This window comes from Nelumbo nucifera, chromosome 6 (assembly GCF_055504915.1).
Source record: "Nelumbo nucifera cultivar China Antique chromosome 6, China Antique-T2T, whole genome shotgun sequence".
NCBI classification, from domain to species: domain Eukaryota; kingdom Viridiplantae; phylum Streptophyta; class Magnoliopsida; order Proteales; family Nelumbonaceae; genus Nelumbo; species Nelumbo nucifera.
In genome coordinates this window covers 51,464,237-51,485,317 of record NC_142654.1, presented here as the reverse complement: position 1 = coordinate 51,485,317, position 21,081 = coordinate 51,464,237, and the positions used below count along the sequence as shown (strand labels likewise).

The following is a 21,081-nucleotide window of genomic DNA, read 5'->3' as shown; positions in this document are numbered from 1 at the left end:
TTGCGTTCAGGGGTGTATAGTCCGTCCTTTCTGCTGGCGGAGATCGAAAAGGCTGACCTGGCCTTGCCCCTCGAGCTGGGTCTTTTTTCTTCTTGCTATCCCCTTGGATTGAGGACTCAACTTCTCTTTTCCTTTTCTCAGGCACACTCTCATTTTTATGGCCGATCTCCTCCTCCGTCTCTATGAACTGGTCCGCAAGCTTGAGGAACTCGGTTACAGTCTTCGGCCGATTGACAATCACGTGCCACTTGAATTCTTTGTGCGTGATGCCTCTCTTGGCTGCTGTGAGCCGCACTGCGGGGTTTAGGTCGGGTATCTATAAACAAGCGTCATTGAACCGCTTGATGTAACTCCGAATGGACTCCCCTTCCCTTTGGACTATGCCAAGGAGGCTCTCTTGGGTTCTCGAGCACCGCTTGCTGGTGACGAAATGAGAGGTGAAAACTTGTACGAATTGCGTCCAACTCCTTATTGACCCAGGTGCGAGGTTCCTGTACCACGTGCGGGCTACTCCTTTGAAAATTGTTGAGAAGGCCACGCACATGCAGGACTCACTGGCCCTTGCCAAGTGCATCTGCGACTAGAAGGCGTCGACATGGTCATTCGGATCGAACGATCTGTCATACTTGTCCAAGGGAGGAAGTTTGAAGTCCTTCAGCATAAGGACGGCTAGAAGTTCTGGAGACAGGGGGGACGGCACTGAGAGGAGCAGAGTGGCTTTCACTTCGCCTGAGCTTACCTCTTCCTTACCCTTGAGCTCGGGCAGGTTATGAGTGACAGTTCGGCGAGCTCGGCAGTGTCTCCGCTGCTTCACTGGCTCGATGTTAGTGCTGCTCGCTTCTGGATTGCTGCTGATGACTGTGAGCTATAGGACCCTACCTATAATCCGCAGCCAGGACTTCAAACTGGTTCTCAATGAGTGGGATCCTGAACTGCAAAGGCCGAGGTGATGCTGGCCTGGTTGGATGAGATTCTCCCGACCTGACCACATGCTGTGAGGTGGGGGTTGTGGCTTGTCTTTCCTTTACACGGGATGAGACCTGACTCCCAAGAGGGTTCTGACTTCGGGAGGTCTCTCCCCGGCGGGGGGATTGCTCGCTGCGACGGCAGGGCTTGGCCTGCTGTGCAGTGGGGTGTCGAGGAGGGACTTGTTGCTGGTTCTGGGGCAGTGGTGAAAACTGCTGTTGATACTAGTGCTGATAGACTTGGTGCAACACTTGCTGCTGATACAACTGAAACTGTTGAAATTGTTGCATTTGGGCCTGCATAGCTTACATGCAGTGTACCAGGTCTTCAAGCTGGTTTTGGCCGGTCACCGGAGGGATAGAAGGTTCGACGAAGGTTGCTCCTACCGTGGAGGGTAGTGGAGCGTTCACAAGTGCCATTATCTGAGGCACGTTCAGAGTAGGAACTCCGTCTGCAAAGAGGGGGATGATGAACTGTCCAATGCAGACGGTGGGGAGTTGAGGTCGTCCCGGAGGTGTTTTGGTCAGCACTTCGTCCAACGTTGCTGGAGGAAGCCATTGAAGTCTTGTTGAAAGTTGCAGTGTTTGGTGTAGGAAGGCCTTTCGAAGCGGTTCCCATAGACGGCGCCAAATGATGTAGTGCAATCTGGTCACTCCTAGCTAGCAGGACCTCGCTCATAATTGGCAACAGACAACACCTGAGAAGGAGAAGATGAAGGATTCCCGGGGAGCTCGCCCGGCGGGAACACTCCGATGCTTAAGTTAGAACTTGGTGGAAAGCTTAGAGAGTAGTAAAGGAAAACGAGCTAAGAGTGGAGATGCGCACTACTCAATTGCAAAAATTCAATTACCTTTTTCCTTGGGGGTCGGAGTCCTTATATATTAATGCTCTGTCAAATCGGGTGTAACCATCTCTGATTCTCTGCTACAGTTGTTATTCGTCAGGCTGATTTGATTGATGTAGGTATCCGTTGCAGGGTACAGTCCTGTCACTTGAGAGACGTTATGCAGATTTGACGTGTGCGACGCCGCCTGACGTGAGACGTGGGCGCAGTCCTCTAGGCTGGCAGGTGCTGCACCGCCGGACAAGAGACATGCGAACAGACTGACAAGCACGGTCTTGTCGGATAAGAAGTTTCCCGAAGACTCCGGGTTGCTCAATAGCGAGCTGCCTTGTAGCAAGCCATTCTGTTGCGAGTTGTCTTGTGGTGAGCTGTTCTGCTGGGGTTTCAGCGAGCTAATTACGCCAAGTTGTGGCCAAGCTGTCACTTACGTCGAGTCATATCCACGTGTCCCTTGGTTAGGAGGTCGGGTCAAATCACCCTCCATCAAGACTTATTGAGAGCTTTTGCTGTTGTATGGTTTGATGATGCATTCTTCCCTAAAATGTGCATTGCTTTCTTTGGAACATAACCAATTCTTGATTTGGATTCAGGAAGGGCATAACCTTCCCTTTGTAGCCTCAACTGAGTCTTTGTTAAGGTTTGTGAAATTTTCCTTGTGATTATCAGATGGAGATCCCCTAAATTTTTTAGTTCACCTTTGCCACACCCACCCAGAATTCCTAAAGAGCTTTTGGACTTTGGAATCAAACCATCCTTCAAAGTCTTGGATAGATGCGCCGTTACTTACTTCATGCTTGCATGAACTCTTCTTGTGGAGTTTTGGCAACAATTGACTCACCTAATGTAGTAACCGGAAAGACCATGTTACGTACTTTGAAGTTCTTTTAAGTCCACTGTTCAAGGAACTTGTTGAATGCTAGTGCATACTTCTTGGAAGTATGAATTAGGCGAGACTTTGGAACATAACACCACTTGCGTATTGGTTTTGCATTATCCTTACTTCCCTTTTCTATTAAATTTTAATAGGTTTTATTAGGAGTGAACACCATTTGGTTAAAACGGAAACCAAACCAAAAATTTTGGTTTTTTTTTCGGTTTGGATTTTTGGTTAAATTAGTTTTTTGTTTTAGTTTTTAGAATTAGAAATTCGGTTAACCAAATTAACCAAACTTTTTATTATTATATGTAAAATATGATATATAATATGTTACATATAATATAATGAAATTTGATTTCATAATATATATTTTATAATATATAATATATTATATATTATAAAATATATTTAATAGAATATATTGGTTTTAACCACAATAACCAAAAATTTCAGTTTCAATTATTTCGATTTTTTTTTTTAGTTCAATTTTTAAAATTTCAGTTTATTTGGTTAGATTTTTAACTAAATAAACCGAAAGCTCACCCCTAGGCTTTATCTATAAACTATTAAAAATTAGTATTAATAGGATAATTAAAATTAATAATAAAAAGTAACAAACCATTTATAACTTAACCTAACCTGATTAGATATATAAATTTCCAAGCTCAAGCAACTATTTTCTTTTGAGTTAGGCCTAACTGAGATATGAACCAAGCCCACACATTATCAAGGATAATCAGATTCGAAATCTAATTGAGCAACAAACTTTTAGAGTCCAATGATGGCTTTAGTGGATAGGGCCCAAGCTAAACAATCCCTAATAAGCTCAACTTGGAAGTTATATCCATATATGGTAAATATTATTATATAATATTAATATATATAGAATATTAATAATATATTAATATTATTATATAATATATAGATAACAAAATTTATATTAATATATATAGAAATGTTATATATTTTATATACTAGACTAAAATTAAATAAAAATTTTAATTGTAAAAAATCATAGCTTTATAATTAACACAGACAATCCTGTAAGCCTATACAAATATTAATACACTTAAGGTGTGGGTTGGGCTAGGCCAAACAATCTTAAAAACTACTAATACACTATTAACATTTAGCTCGAACTTTTTAATTCTTTGGTTTATCGGGCTACACAATGTGGGTGGCCCATCTCTTATAGTTCTTTTGGCTTCAATACTATCTAAAAGTAGTTAAAAAACCTAAAAATAATGCATGCATGGGTTGCACTTGGTTTGATGACTTTGGTCCAATCTAATTACGAATGTTACAATGTATGCAACTTGGGTCGGTTGGGTCAAGATGGGGATCAATCCAAGCCTAAACCAAAGTCTTAAACCATGAGCTTGGGCTTCAATTAATTTAGTTAATAACAAAAAGTTAACTATATATTAATTTAATTATGACTATAGCCTAATTTTATATATTTACTGATATTTAATTATTTTAAATATTTAAGTGAAATTTACTAAAAATTGAAACATTTAATCGTTAGTAAAGTAGTATAAATAAAATAGAACACTAACAAATAATGTGGAAAAAATAATTATTTTGTTAACCAAATTACTAAATTACTAAAACATTTTTATGATAAATTATTAAAATAAAGATTTAATTATTTTAAACAACATTGCATTTTTTCCTTAGTTATAAGTATTGGTTATTTCACTTTCCTTGATAAATCCCGTGCATTGCACAGGTCCCCGCTAGTACAAATATAGTTAAAAGCTATATTTATTACTTGTAATTTGACAATAAAGCAACTTATCTGTAAAATATTACAATTATATTGTGAGAAAAACAAGTATTTATTGTGGTGAAACAGAAAAATAGGAATTAGACTAGAGGGTCGATTTGGTTTGGGTCTGATGGGTCTTTCTGGTCCATTGACAGCCCTAAGCCCAACATAAGTTAAGGTTTGAACAAATGTCAACCGACACCACCAAGAAGTGCAAAGACTGGGTGACAATAGCATTACTTTGTTTTCTACATTATACGCATTCCAGATTGTTGTACAGCATACATGTATATCCATTTCTCCTGCTAATATAGAAAGGTTCATAATATGAATGAATACATTGGTAACAACATTATTTACCGTCACTGAAACCTTTTGTGGGTGGATTGAGAAAGATTTTACCTGATTCTTGTCTTCAGAAAACTGTACAGATTGAACTTTGACATACAACCCATCTCCATGCTCTCTCTCATCAACGCCTCACATTTACAAAAGCAATACTCATGCTTTGAGGGTACTTATTACCAATTTGCAGTAGTAAACACAGGAAGAACCTTCAATAAAAAACTGTTGAGCACAATACCCATTATTCCTTCCTTAATTGCAAATGCAATTTATATCAACCTTTACCTTTGCCCTGTTTCCATCTTTTCAATTATATTTCCTTTCCCTGCTAATAAATAAGAGCATTAACGGGATTTGACTGAATTTTGACCAGTACCCTTAGCATTTTGGATGGCTTGAGAAAGTTCTGAATACATAATCACAGAGCGCTGTGCAAATTGATTTAGGTTCTCCAGAACACCCACCAAGCTTGATTTAAAATGATCAAAACCTGAATTCCAGTCTTGTGGTGGTGCTTCTCCTGTGGTTCCAACCATTGCTTCACCACTACTACCAACTTTCCAGGATGGTGGGAATGAGTTGTTTGAACTATTTCCTGGGGTTTTCTCTAAATGAGGTAAGAAACGGCTAGTATCTGCTGCTAAGGTTTTTATGGAATCCACAACATCCTTGGTAGGCAGGACTTCTAGTTTATCCAACCAGAAACCACATGTAACATATATTGGTGGACCTTCTTCTCTCAAAGATGGACCTGCGGACCTATTTTTCTTTCTTCGGTTTCTTTGTTGTTGTAATATGCATTTATGGAGCCATCCATTTATGGCCTGCAAATAAGATTTCTGCGCACTGATCCATTTAGTGAATCTTGATGATAGAGAGCTCAGTTCATATTCAAGATGCATGGTAGCTTGCCGATGTGATTCTGACTGCATGGAGACTATGGGGCTCCCACTGTTGTATGCTGCATGGATGACACTGACTTGAAGACTGTGACATTCAAGCATCATTTCCCACATTCGATTTAGCCTGTGATATAAAAGAAGCTTGCCATCAACATGGACAAGAGAAATGATGAAACAGAAAATGAGACTGCACAACATGCATGCGTGCAGACATAAGAACTTTTGTGGAATGTGTTGCTATACTAGTCATCAGAAGGCTAAGCACATAACTCTCTAATCAGGTGCAAGTTTCAGCCCAACAACTTCTTGCCATGTTGAAACGGCAGACCTTTTCACTAAGCATTTTTAAATTATAAGCATGTGAAGAAGCAAATTAGAGTATATACAAGATACACACGTACATGCATGTGTACATGCATTCTATAATATGCAATGCCCTTATGTTCAATCAAGGTTCAAAATTTTGATAAATAGAGCACATATCGGGCGTATCGTATCTTTTAGGCATTGATACACCTATTTCCATGGTTTTTGAAGAAAGCTTTTTCTTAATAATTAAAACACCTAAAAATAAGCCCAAACTCAAATTTTGAAAAAAAAAACTAAAAAAATAAGGAGTGAGGTTCAAAATACCAATACATCCCTTCCGCCATATCAGGGTGTACCGATATTTGAACCTTTTGTTCAATTAATGCTTTAGAAACCTGCACAAAAAATTTATTCAGTTTTCTTTTGCTCCTATCTTGTTTCTGATTCTTTGTCCATTTTATTTCATTTTACTATTATCTTTTTGGGAGTGGGGGTGGGGAGGATTGGATCACCAATAGGTTGACTGGGGCCATCTCATAATCAGAATAGCTCAGGAAAACAATATAAAGAGCAAATATTTGATTTTAGGCCCAGCTAAGCGTTGTGTTATTTGGGTTATTTATTTGTTTTTTATAGTTGTTGTTAGTGTGCTGTTAGCCAAGGATGCTGTTAGCTTGTTCCTTTCTTCCTTTTTTATTAACTTTTTATTAGGGTGTGCCTTAGGGGCATATTTGCAATATCCTACTTTTATGTTAAGTTAATATAAATAAGAACCTGGGCACCGCCAGCAACACTTTTTGACTCTCAATCAGATCTCTCCCTCTCCCCTTCTCTTCTCCTCTCTCTTTTCTTCTCTCTTCTCTCTTCTCTCTCTTTCGAAGAAAGAAAACATGGTATCAGAGCACAATTCTGGGCTATAGGGATCCTTTCTCTCATCTGAATCAAATCCCTTCCCAGTTTTTCTCTTGATCCCTTGGACGTTGAAGACAAAGAAAAACCTAATCGGACTGGTCAGGCCACTTGTTACTGCCTTTTTCGGGTTCTTCCTTGGTCGTAGCACCAAGGAAACCCTAGTAGAAGAGGGCCAATGCTGTGAAGGCCTTTCTTCTCTTTGATTGATGCTGTGAAGACTTCTTTCCTGGGTTTGCACCTCTGTACAAGTGCTGGACAGGGGTGTGTGGTCCCCTTTTTCTCTGTGGTCAATACTGTGAAGGCCTCTTTTCTGGGTTTACACCTTCGTACAGGCACTGGACAGGGGTATGTAGTCCCTTTTTTATCACAGGTATGTGTTGTAGTCAGTTGGTATGGCTCCTTATTAATGGTCAAACTGTTAGTGGACTGTTTTAATGGTCGGACTGTTGCTGGACTGATTACTGGACTGTTTTAATGGCCGAACTGTTGCTGGACTGATTTCAGCAGTATTTTTCTCATTTCAGAAGTAGAGTTTTTTGGGGTTTAGCATTCTGATTGTGACTGTAAAGATAGTATTTGTGTGGGAACTGGTCTGGTGCACTTGTGGTTTTGTTTTCTGTAGTATAGACCCTCCCCCTCAATGGCAAACGATGATTCTGCTTCATCCAGGGATACATCAACCCATAGCAGCTGGTATGGGAGGTGAAAACATGATGTTTTTCGTGCCAATTACCCCTTTAAATGGCCTAAACTACCTGGAGTGGGCTAAAAGTGTAAAACTTTATATAACAGCAAGGGGAAAAGCTGGTTACATAAATGGAAGAGTCAAAGGACCCAAGAGTAGACAGCTGAAGATGATAGGTGGGACTAAGAAAACAGTATGGTGATGTCTTGGCTCCTTACAGCCATGGAACCTGATGTGAAGAAGAACTTTATGTGGGAAGATGGTTTCTCAGCAGTGGGGTTTTGCATTCTTGTTGAGACTAAACCCTACTTATGAACCTTTGAGAGTTCAGATTTTAGGAAGTAAAGAGTTTCCTTCAGTTCAAGAGGTGTATGCCCTTGTTCAATATGAGGAAAGTAGGTGGAGTGTGATGGTTACAACTGAGGGGGAGCAATAGGTAGCATTAGCTACAATGGGTGGTAATAATATGGTAAAGAAAAGTGACTCCAAGAAGGGTGATGATAAGGACAAGTTGTTTTGTACCCACTGCCGGCGCTCAAGACATACACGTGACACAAGTTGGGAGATTCATGGGAAGCCCAAGTGGGCAGTGAAGAACCAAGGACAAGGTAAAGTGCAAGGTCAGAAGAAGCCAAATACAACACATAATGCAACAAATGTGGCAACCCAAGATACTCAGTTTGTTGGTACTACTCAGGACCACTTCACTAGTTCTGACCCCAAGGAAGATTTTGTGAATTCCTTCCAAAATCACTTGGAATCATATGGCAAGGCTTTGCGACATTGGATTGTTCAATTACTGGTACCCCTTCTACTTCATTTGCGTCTACATCAGGTAATATGGCCTCTGCATTCCATGTCACCACTACTATTGATTCCCCTTTGGATCATTGACTCAGGGGCCTCTAACCACATAACCGGTAAGCCAAACCTGTTTCCTATAAATTTACTTTCAATCAATAGTATCACAAACTCTTTAATCTGTAGTGTAACATTTTTTCCTGGTTCATATGTTTTTCAGGATCTAACTTCTGGGAGGACGATTGGCAGAGGAAGCCTAGTGGATGGTTTCTACATTCTTGACAACAAGGCTAGTCTCTCAATGTCATCCCCGGAGTCATATAGTCAGTCAAATAAGAGTCAAATTTTTTTTTTGTGGCATAGTCAGTTAGATCATGTTTCACTTGAAATAATAAAGTCTTTGTTTCCGGTTTTATTTAAGTGACGTTCAGTGTCAGATTTCCAGTGTCAAACATGTCAGTTGAGCAAACAATGTAAAGCAACATTTCATTCAAGTAATAAAAGATCAAGTTTTCCTTTCCATCTTGGGTATTTTGATGTATGGGGGCCTACTATTATAATCTTTGAGGGCGGGTATAAGTACTTTGTAGGAAATTGTGGACCCCACATTAAGTGTATTCGTGTGACACCCAAAGATGTACTTAGATTTAAATTGATTAGGATCAGCTTACTTTAGTTTTATTTTAATCTTATCTTTTATTGCCAGGTAAGCATTAAAGTTCTTTTATAATTAGAAAACTATGTATATAAATTAAGGAGTGGGGCGGCTGTTTTAAACATACCAACCACTCTCTTCTTTCTAATACCTCTCCACGAGTTCTCCCTCTTCATCTCTCTTCTTTTTCTTCTCATCTTCTCTCTTCCTTTCTTTCTTTTCTATTCAAAACCTAAGAGATATTTGTAGTCTTATATGACTACTTGGTATCATAGCAAGATCTAGGGCTTCTCATGTGGTTTTGATCCAGCCGACCACATGAGAATTGCCTAGGGCTGGAAAAATAGAAAGATCAGTTCTTCGGTTGATTCTTTGAGGTTATCTACAACAGCAGTCCAAAGATTGGATAGATCCTTGATAACCAGGAAGAATCAAAGAAGGATAAGAGGATCAAGATCAGTTCTTGATCAAGACTGGTGGCGGCTATCAGAATTTCAAAGGAATTTTGATTCGAGATCATCCTTCAAGACTGGAAGAGACGATCAGAATTTCAGAAGTTCTTACCCTGGTGAGATTTCAATCTCTCTTAAGATTAGCAACGAGCATAACTTGATCTAAGAGGTACGGTCAGAAATTTTTTCTCCTTACTATATTTTCTTTTGGGGTTTAAGAGAAAAAACCCTCGAGATTTAGGATTGTTATTATTTCAGGGAGGTAATCAGATTTGTCTCCCTCGTTTTAAAGTTATTCTTTACTCTCTGGAAGACCCAATAGAGCTGTTTCAACAGGATTGTTACAGCTGAATCAGTTTTTTTTTACTGCTACTAGTTACAGACCCAATAGGCCAACTGGTACAGTAAGTGCCCTTTAATTAACTTCTAAGAATGGAGTTTAAGGGCCAAGGAAAGGGTGTTTTTGGGACTGGTTCAGGTGGCATGACTGAAAACACCTTCCAGATTACAACTGTAAAGTTTGATAGTTCAAACTACTTAGAGTGGGCCCAATCAGCCATGATGGCCATTGGGGGAAGAGGAAAGCTGAACTATTTGTTGGGAGATGTGAAGGAACCAACTAAGGAGGATTCCACTTATGCTAAGTGGATTCAAGAAAATTATTTGGTGATGACATGGTTGTGCAACTCCATGCAGCCACACATCAGACAAGGAGAGAAACAGGTCTGTTTATTTTTCAACCTTAAAATCTCCGTGGCATGAGATTGACCACCTTGAGACAATTGAATGGAAGAGTCAGAAAGATGCACAGACTTATAGAAAGCAAGTTGAAACTAACAGAGTATTTGAGTTCCTGGCTGGCCTAAATTTTGAGTATGATATTGTAAACAACAACCATTGACAAGAGAAAGTGTGACTCTATCTCAAGCTTATTCCCTAGTGCAAAGTGAAGAAACTAGGAGAAAGGTTATGTTACAGCAGCAACCTTTTGAATCTTCCCTGGCAGCAGTTAAACCCAAGCCTAGGGGAGAAGGAAAGGGATATGAAGAAAGAGGCTTAAAAGGACCTAGTTTGTGAACATTGCAAGAAACCTAAACACACTAAACACTTGTTGGAAGCTGCATCCACATCTAGTTCCAGCAAAACTCAGAAACAAAAAGGGGAATGCCAATATGGCTGTCAACACTGATAGTACAGCGTCAATGGCCTCGAGAGGCACTCCTCTAGACATCCTACCTGTTGTCCGAGCTGCTCTGACACAATTGGAAAGTAAAATCAGTAATTCAGTATCATCTCCTCGGCCATCATCAGCTCCTTCAACCTCATCCTTTGCTCAATCAGGTAATCGGGCCTCAACTTATCATGCTTCAGCTCCAGGTAATACAGAACGTTCTTGGATAATAGATTCAGGAGCATCTGACCATATGACTGGCTTGCCATCACTTTTCTCTACCTATCATTTATCTTTTAGTAAAGACTAAGTATCCATTGCTGATGGATCCCTTGTTCCTATTTCTGGCAAAGGAGACATCAAGTTGCCTGATGCAATTTCCCTATCCTCCGTCCTACATGTTCCTAAGCTTAATATTAACTTGCTCTCAGTTAGTAGCATTACAAAAAAACAGAATTGTTCAACAACTTTTTTTCCTAATCGATGTATTTTTCAGGATCTGGAAACAAGGAAGGTGATTGGGACTGGTCGTGAGACAAATGGAATCTACCTACTTGGAGGAAGTGCTCATCAAGAGGATAGTGAAACTAAGAAATCCTTTATTTCTCAATCCATTGATCAAGTGATGCTTTGGCATAATAGAATGGGCCATTTATCCTTTCAGGCTTTGAAAAGTTTGTTTCCTAGTATATTTGAAACTATTCAGGTGACAAGTTTGAAATGTGAAAGTTGTGAGATTGCAAAAAGTTGAAAAACAGTTCACTTGATGTATGGAATTGTTTGAGATTAGTTGCAAAACAGAAACTAAACAAACAAGAGAAGAAGAGAAGAGAGAGAGAGCTGGCGGCAATGAGTATTAGAGAGTGAGAGTTTCGAACCTAACCTCACTCTAACACTCTAAACATTTTATTAAGGTGTTAATCTTTGATAAATTACAGAGAGGCCCTTGAGTGGGCAGAAAAATACAAAAAACAGAGCATTACAGAGTATGGGCCCAGAATAAGGCCCATAACAAAGAGAAACATAACATAACATGAAATGACAGTCTATGGGCCATTCGGCCCATCTCCTCTACACTCCCTCTCAAGCTGAGCATAGATGTTAATCATGCCCAACTTGCCAGTGTCATGTTGAAGTCTTGCCTTGGAAATGCCCTTGGTGAGAAAATCTGCCAATTGTCCTTCAGAAGTAATGAATGGAAGACACACTTCACCGGAGGAGACTCTTTCTCGAATAAAGTGTCGATCAACCTCAATATGTTTGGTTCGATCATGTTGTACCGGGTTGTGAGCAATGTTGATGGCAGCCTAATTATCACAGTACAACATCATGGGTTTGTCATGATCAATCCCAAGTTCTTCCATTAAGGACCTTAGCCACAACAATTCCGAGACTCCATGTTCCATGGCTCTATACTCTACTTCTACGGAGGATCGGGCCACAATAGATTGTTTCTTACTCCTCCAAGAGACAACATTACCAACCACCAGACTGCAATACCCTGAAGTAGATCTTCTATCATCAATATTTCCAAACCAATCAGCATCAGTATAGGCTTCAAGTTTCAGATGACCATGCTTGGTAAATAGAATTCCTTTTCCTGGAGAGCCTTTCAGATAGCACAAAATCCGTTCTGCTACTGCCATATGAATATCTCTAGGAGCATGCATGAACTGGCTAATGCAACCGACAGCATACGCAATATCTGGCCTAGTCATGCACAGGTACAGAAGCTTCCCAAGAAGTCTCTGAAAGACCCCTTTGTCTTCCAACAAAGTTCCATCCGAAGCTGAAAGTTTGTGACTCATATCAATGGGAGTTGCAGCTGGTCTTGCACCCAGTTTTCCAGTTTCAGACAACAAATCAAGGACATATTTCCTTTGGGAAATAAGTCCCATCCTTGGATCTGGCAACTTCTATGCCAAGGAAGTATCTCAACTCCCCTAGATCCTTAATCTCAAATTCTGTACGGAGGAAAGACTTAAGGGCCAGAATGCCTGAGGCATCATCACCAGTCACTATAATGTCATCAACATACACAATGAGATACACTGCTAGAGATCCACTTTTCTTCACAACCAGAGTATGATCTGATTGTGTCTGAACATAGCTGAATTTAACAAGTGCAACTCTAAATCTCTCAAACCAGGCTCTAGGAGATTGTTTGAGACCATAAAGTGATTTCTTCAATTTACATACCTTTCCTTGCATATCTTTCCCATACATTTTATGTAGACCTCCTCATGTAAGTCACCATTCAGAAATGCATTCTTTACATCTAACTGATAGAGAGGCCAATCAAAGTGAACTGCTAGAGATAAAAGAACCCTCACAGATGTCATCTTGGCAATAGGGGCAAAAGTCTCCAAGTAGTCAATCCCATATGTCTGTGTGTAGCCTTTTGCAACAAGTCTGGCCTTGTACCTCTCAATAGTTCCATCAGCCCTGTATTTAATGGTAAAAACCCACTTGCACCTAACTGGATCCTTCCCTTCAGGCAAATCCACCACCTCCCAAGTACAATTTGCATGTAGAGCATCCATTTCAGTCTTCATGGCATCTCTCCATTCTGGAATCCCAAGGGCTTCTAAGACAGACCTAGGAATGGGGTTAGAAGCAATAGAAGAGAGGTAGGCAAAGTATGAAGGAGAAAGCAGGTCATAAGAAAGGTGTTTGGAAATGCAGTGTGCAGTACACTTCCGCTTCCCTTTCCTAACAGCAATGGAGACATCAAGGTCTGGGAAGGATGATTCCAAAGGAGCTGAAGCAGTACCTGTTATCTCATCTGTGATTGGGAATGTATGAGCCTCATCTGTTGTAAGGGAAACTACTTGCTCATAACTGGATCTCTACTTTTGATACACTTTGGGATTATGGGTAGAACGAGGAGGTAAAGAAATAGGGGCACTAGGACAAGAGGCATGAAGTGATTGATCCTCCTTTGATTCATTTGGTGAGGATACAGGTTTGTCAAGAGACTCAACTGGGATAGGAAGAGGAAGAGCAAAAACTTGTGACAGACTCTCCCCCTGTGGATAATGTCCTTCCTGAGAGGAACCATAAAAAGGAGAAAGTTCATCAAAGGTAACATCCATAGAGACATGTCGGGTGCTAGTCTTTGGATCAAAACAACAATAACCCTTTTGTGTGGGGGAGTAACCAAGGAAGATGCATTTGTGGGCTTTTGGTTCAAACTTATGTCTCTGCACACTTGGAATGTGAACATAGCAGGTACAGCCAAACACACGAAGAGGAATTGGGAAGAGATCCTTGTCTGGATGAAAAAGACAGAAGGGGGATTTAAACCCTAAAACCCTGGATGGCATACGGTTTATGAGATAGGTAGCAGTAAGTACAACATCACCCCAAAATCTTGTGGGAACATGTGAGGCAAACAAAAGGCTAATTGCAACTTCAACAATATGTCTATTTTTCCTCTCAGCAACTCCATTTTGTTCAGGGGTTCTAACACAGGAGCTTTGATGAATAACCCCCATGTCAGAGAGATACAAGGATAAATTCTTCTCAAAGTACTCTTTTGCATTGTCAGATCTGAAAACCTTAATTCTGGTATCAAATTGAGTTAAAACAAGCTCATGAAATTGCCTCACAAGTCTTGGGACTTCATCTCGGGATTTCATTAAGTATATCCAAGTGAATCTAGAAAAGTCATCAATAAACAGGATAAAATATTTGTAACCCCCCATAGAGGATAAGTGGTAAGGCCCCCACACATCAGAGTGCACAATATGAAAAGGAAAAGAGGGTCTTTTATTGCTCACAGGGTAATTTTTTCTACAATGCTTTGACAACTGACAGGACTCACAATTGAGACTAGACACATTGACTCCCTTAAACAGTTTGGGAAACAAATGACTTAAAGTAGAAAAAGGTAAATGACCCAACCGACAATGACAACATAATTTGACTGACAGACTCTGGAAAAGTGGAACCAAAAGCAACATTCTTGGGATGATCAAAGCATTGGCCAGGGGTGTCGAGCAAGTATATTCCATTCGCTTCATGGCCACTCCCAATCACCTTCTGAGACTTCAGGTCCTGAAACACACAGTGAAAAGGGAAAAAGGTTACACAACAATTCAATGACTTGGTCAAGCTACTTACAGATAATAAGTTGGTATTTAATTTAGGTACATGAAGAGTGGAAGATAAGAGTAAGGAGTCTGTAGCCTTGACAGTTCCCTTACCAGAAATAGGGGCAAGAGAACCATCAACTAAGGTGATTTTGTCACGACCAAGAAGTAAATCATATGAAACAAACAAAGTGGAAATGTTGGTCATGTGATCAGAAGCACCTGAGTCTATGATCCAAGGGGTTTTGAGATTACCTGAGGTGGATGCATGGTTAGCAGAAGCCCTTATACCTGAGTGAGCAAACTTCTCATATTCAAGTTGGCTGATAATCTTTCCAAACTTCTCATATTCAGCTTTCATGGCTGCCAACTGTGCACTGGTAGACTCAACCTCTGTATCTGTGCTTGTGGTTGCATGTGCACTTCCTGTCTTTCTACTATCATTCTTCTTCTGGAATCTAATAGGAACAAGATTGGGATGCAATTTCCAGCACTTGTCCTTTGTGTGTTTCGGCTTCTTACAATATTCACACACCACCTCCTTCTTTCCTGTGCCACTGTGAGCTCCTGTAACCCCTTTGGGTTTAATTCCCATATTTGCAAAATGATTATTGATACCGACTCCTTGAACCTGCACTTGCCTCCTACTTTCTTCACTGCTGACCAAAGCATATGCTTGTGACAATGAAACATCTTCCTTGGACAAGATGTTTTGCTTTGTAATGTCATATTCAGAGTTCAGCCCTGTCAAGAACTCAAAGACCCTACTCCTTTCAACCAATTTCCTGTATGTTTCAGCATCCTTGGGGGTATCCCATGTCACAGCCTCTATCAAATCAATCTCTTGCCATAGAGATTTCAGGGTTGAGAAGTATGCTGCAAGTGACTTCTCCCCCTGCCTTAGATTCTTCACATCACTTCTCAGTTTGTAGGCTCTGGCAACATTCAACTTCTGGGAGTAAGTTTTTGCAACACTATCACAAATTTCTTTAGTCGAGTTCATCCACAGATAATGTTGGCTAATTTGTGGCTGCATTGAGTTCACAAGCCACCAAATCACTGTGTAATTCTCCTACACCCGTTTCTCATAAGAGGGATCCTCCTCTGGGGGAGCTTTCTTGCTCCCAGAGATAAACCCCCACTTTCCTCTACTGCAAATATGAATTTTTACTGATTGTGACCAGGCCAAATAATTGGTTCCATCCAGTTTAACTGTAGTTACAGCCAACAAGGAATCAGTTGTAGTTCCTGAATTATGTCCATATTCAGCAGTGCTCTTGTTCTCAATTTCTGAGAAGTCCATTATGTAACAGCTTCAATTAGAGTTTCGGCAAGCCTTCAAAAGTGACCTGATTTCAAAGAACTCAGATTGAGTTGAAACAATAGCAAACACAGCAACACACAAACTCAGTTCAGATCTGACATCCATGAGAACCAAGTTCGGTGGCAGCACTTTCAAGGAGAAGAAACCCTGATTCAGCCTTCAAAGAACAATCAGCAGGCCTCCAAACAATATGTATTCTTGATTCCCAACAATAATTTCCCAAGGAGAACAAAAAATACAGTCCATAGTACCTAAGAAGACTTTTTACAAACACTATGTATGCAACAGTCAACACTTCACTGTTAACCAGCAGAAATCACTTCAAGAAGACTCCGTCTAGGTCCAAGAAGTAGCTGAACTAAAGTAGAGGCTTGTACCACTTAGTTTAGATAGTTTTCAGCAGTTTGGAAGTCCAATAACAGCCGAACCACACTTCTAGAATAACCCATAAATTTCTGAGTAGAATCAGTCCAGCAATAGTGGGCCGAATGGAGGTGTGCTTTGAATGCTTTAACATTCCTCCCAAATAACAAAATAACTCAGCAAAGAACTGAGAAAACAACTTACAGTATCTCTGGTTTGAACTTCAAACCAGGCCGAACACTTTGCTCTCTGAGCTAGCTTCGAAATCCCTTTTCTCTGATTTCAAATCAGGCTGAAAAACTTGCTCTCTGATTCTTCCTGGTCACCGAACCCTTCTCCAAGTGTATAGAAACTTGGGCACCCTCCAGTGACCTCCAAGAACCAGGCGAATGACTGTAAACATTCAGCCCTAGAACCTCATGCAGTTGGCTGAACTAGAACCACATGAGGGACACGCCAAGCAATGACCCGCTCTGATACCAAGTTGAAAAACAGTTCACTTGATGTATGAAACTGTTTGAGATTAGATGCAAAACAGAAACTAAACAAACAAGAGAAGAAGAGAAGAGAGAGAGAGCTGGCGGCAATGAGTGTTATAGAGTGAGAGTTTCGAACCTAACCTCACTTTAACACTCTAAACATTTTATTAAGGTGTTAATCTTTGATAAATTACAGAGAGGCCCTTGAGTGGGCAGAAAAATACAAAAAACAGAACATTACAGAGTATGCGCCCAGAATAAGGCCCATAACAAAGAGAAACATAACATAACATGAAATGACAGTCTATGGGCCATTCGGCCCATCTCCTCTACACAAAACATTGCAGGACTACCTATCCATTAAGTACTAACATAAGCAATATTCCTTTTGAAATTGTGCATACTGATGTTTGGGGACCCTATCATACCACTGCCATGGGGGGTACAGATATTTCCTATGCGTTCTTGAGATGAGGTTCCAACATTAACCCGGATCTTTCATCAAATGATTTTAACCCAATTTGGGGTCAAAATTAAAATTTTTAGATCCAACAACGCAAAAGAATATTTTTCAAACCCATTAGCCTCCTACATGCTTGATCATGGGATTATCCATCAGAGTACCAGCCCACATACACCACAGCAAAATGGGGTTGCTGAAAGAAAGAATAGACACATATTGGAGGTAGCCAGAGGTATTATGTTTACCTCAAATGTGCCTGTACGTTCCTGGGGGGATGCCATTCTTATAGCAGTTTATCTTATCAATCGAATTCCCTCACGGGTTCTTGACATGAAAACCCCATTCACCCCTTTATACCCTGATAAAGAATTATTTACCATTCCCTTCAAAACCTTTGGGTGCACTTGCTTCGTTCAAATCCTTGGCCCTCATCGTTCCAAATTTGATCCTAAGGCCTCCAAAATGCATTTTCCTTGGTTATAACCAAACTCAAAAGGGATATTGTTGTTATGAACCGACTTCTGGAAAAAGATTTGTCTCAATGGATGTCACCTTCTTTGAGGATAAACCCTATTATCCAAGGGTTTCTCCTCAGGGGGAGAATAGTGAAGTCGGGAGTAGCTCATCGGAAGTTTCTTTTCCAATCCCATCAAGTGAAGGAGGATGTAATGGGGAAGGATGTCAAAGGAGAAAGGATGTGAGAGTCTATCACAGACGATGGAGACAGGTCGATTTTGGACATCAATAGTGCAGGCCAGTCCCAGTCCCCTCTACAGGTCCAGATCCCGGTTCCACAGTAGCCCCAGTTCCTTCTGCAGATTCAAATCCAGGTACCACAGTAGCCCCAGTTCCTTCTACAGATCCAGATCCAGGTACCACGAATACTACAGATGAGAGACATCCAACCATGGAGCCTTCACCTTCATTCAGTGGCCTTGATCTCCCCATAGCAGTTCGTAAAGGCAAACACCGTTGCACCATAGCTCACTGCATTTCTCAGTTCCTATCCTATGATCATTTGTCTCCCTCCTACAAGTCTTTTCTCGAATCTATCGTTGATATTCCCATTCCCAGAACAATACAGGAAGCATTGGAAGTACCAGAATGGAAAGATGCGATAAAAGTAGAAATGGATGCCCTCATTAGAAACAATACCTGGGAGATAGTTGATCAACCTAAAGGAAAGAAACTGGTTGGATGTAGATGGGTATTCACTGTGAAACATAATGTTAATGGTTCTGTTGAAAGGTATAAGACCCGATTAGTTGCAAAAGGATTTACTTAGACATATGGTATTGACTACTTAGAAACTTTTGCACCGGTAGCAAAGATGACACTATCAAAGTACTATTATCTCTTGCAACTAGTTACTCTTGGTCATTGTATCAGATGGTAAAAACGCCTTTCTCAATGGAGACTTGCAGGAAGAAGTTTACATGCAGTTGCCTCCAGGATTTTATGGTACGGAGACAGGAAAGGTTCGGATATATGGACTAAAACAGTCCCCCAGAGCATGGTTTGACAGATTAAAACGAGCCCTTGATAGGTTCGGATATATGCAGGCTCAATCAGACCACACCTTGTTTATTAAGAGAGTGGGTTCCTCCGTAACCTTGCTTGCCGTGTATGTGGACGACATTGTAGTAACCGGGAGTGATACTAGTGAGATTGAGTCTCTCAAACAACTCTTTCATCAAGAGTTTGAGGTAAAAGATCTGGGGGAACTACGATACTTCTTGGGTATTGAGGTAGCTAGATCCGAGCATGGGATTTTTGTCTCTCAACAAAAGTATGTTCTTGATCTACTAAAAGAAATAGGAAAGTTGGGAGTTAAGCCTGCGGACGCACCTATTGAACAGAACCACAGGATTAGTGCAAAGGGTGGAGAGCCTATTGAAGATAAAGCTATGTTTCAACGGTTAGTTGGAAAGCTTCTCTATCTTTGCCTCACACGACCTGACATCAGTTATGTAGTCAGTGAAGTTAGTCAGTATATGCACTCTCCTAAAACTACTCACCTCCTTGCGGTTGAAAGGATATTAGCATATTTGAAGAGGTCCCCAGGCAAAGGCATTTTGTTCAAGAAAAATGACCACATGAAGATAAAAGTCTACACAGATGTTGATTGGGCTGGGTGTGTTGATGACCGAAGATCTACCTCTGGATATTGTGCCTTTGTAGGAGGTAACCTGGTCTCTTGGAAGAGTAAGAAACTAAGTGTTGTTTCTCGTTCAAGTGCTGAAGCTGAATATAGGTCCATGGCAAATGGTGTGGCTGAGATTCTATGGTTGAGATCATTACTTGAGGAATTGGGTATTGTTTACGAGAAACCCCTAATGTTGTACTGTAATAATCAAGCGGCCATCAATATAGCCCATAATCCAGTACAGCACGACAGAACTAAGCATATCAATGTGGATCGGCATTTTATCAGAGAAAGGGTTACATCTCAAGAAGTATGCCTTCCCTACATCACCTCCGACATGCAGCTTGCAGACCTAGTCACCAAGGTTGTTTCAAGAAAGAAGTTAGAAAAAGATCTATGCAAGTTGGGAATGACAAATATCTACTACCCAACTTGAGGGAGAGTGTAGGAAACTGTGGACCCCACATTAAGTGTATTCGTGTGACACCCAGAGATGTACTTAGATTTAAATTGATTAGGATCAGCTTTCCTAGTAGGATTAGTTTTATTCTATCTTATATAGGATTAGTTTTATTCTATCTTATATAGGATTAGTTTTATTTTAATCTTATCTTTTATTGCCATGTAAGCATTAAAGTTCTTTTATAATAAGGAAACTATGTATATAAATTAAGGTGTGGGGCGACTGTTTTAAACATACCAACCACTCTCTTCTTTCTAATACCTCTCCACGAGTTCTCCCTCTTCATCTCTCTTCTTTTTCTTCTCATCTTCTCTCTTCCTTTCTTTATTTTCTGTTCAAAACCTAAGAGATATTTGTAGTCTTGTACGACTACTTACTTCATCACATTGATTGAGGATTTCTCCCGTTATACATGGGTATTTCCCATGTGTAACAGAGATGAAGCCAACAAATAGGATTCAAGCAATGTCAATTTGATCACTCTCTCTTTGTGAAGTGATGTTAGGAGCAGGTTGTTGTATTGATAGTGTATGTGGATAATATCATCATTACAAGAAATTGGAGCTCAGAAATACAAAAGTTGAAACAATTCCTTGCATCTCAATTTGAAGTGAAAGATCTAGGCCCTCTAAAGTATTTTCTTGGAATTGAAGTTGCCCTCTCAAAAAAGGGCATCTTCATTTCTCAAAGGAAGTACACCCTTGATTTGTTAAATGGCACATGCAAGTTAGGTGCAAGGCCAATAGATACTCCCATGGACGTTGATCATAAATTGGGTGACTGTGATGGTGAACCTTTGAAAGATGTGAAATAATTCTAAAGGTTAGTGGGAAAGTTGATTTATTTGTCCATGACCCATCCAGACATTGCCTATTCAGTTGGGGTCCTGAGCCAATTCATGCACTCTCCTAAGAAACCACACATGGAGGCAGCAGAGAGAGTTCTTAGATACTTAAAAAAGTATCCAGGAACAGGTCTACTATTCAGTAAACATAATCATCTAAAGGTGAAAGTCTATACAAATGCTAATTGGGCAGGTGTTATGGATGATAAAAAGTA

At 40.3% G+C, this 21,081-nt stretch overlaps 1 protein-coding gene across 4 annotated transcripts in view; it reads right to left on the bottom strand.

Annotated features, from left to right (window-relative positions):
• Positions 1–4,679: 4,679 nt before the first annotated feature.
• LOC104587714 (bZIP transcription factor (DUF630 and DUF632)) overlaps positions 4,680–21,081 on the bottom strand; it is a 34,137-nt gene continuing 17,735 nt past the window's right edge. For all 4 annotated transcript variants that reach the window (XM_010245424.3, XM_088889460.1, XM_010245426.3 and 1 more), the window contains exon 6: positions 4,680–5,829. In XM_010245424.3, coding sequence (XP_010243726.1) covers positions 5,148–5,829 — 682 coding nt within the window. In that variant the 3' untranslated portion in view covers positions 4,680–5,147. The remainder of the gene's footprint in view (positions 5,830–21,081) is intronic.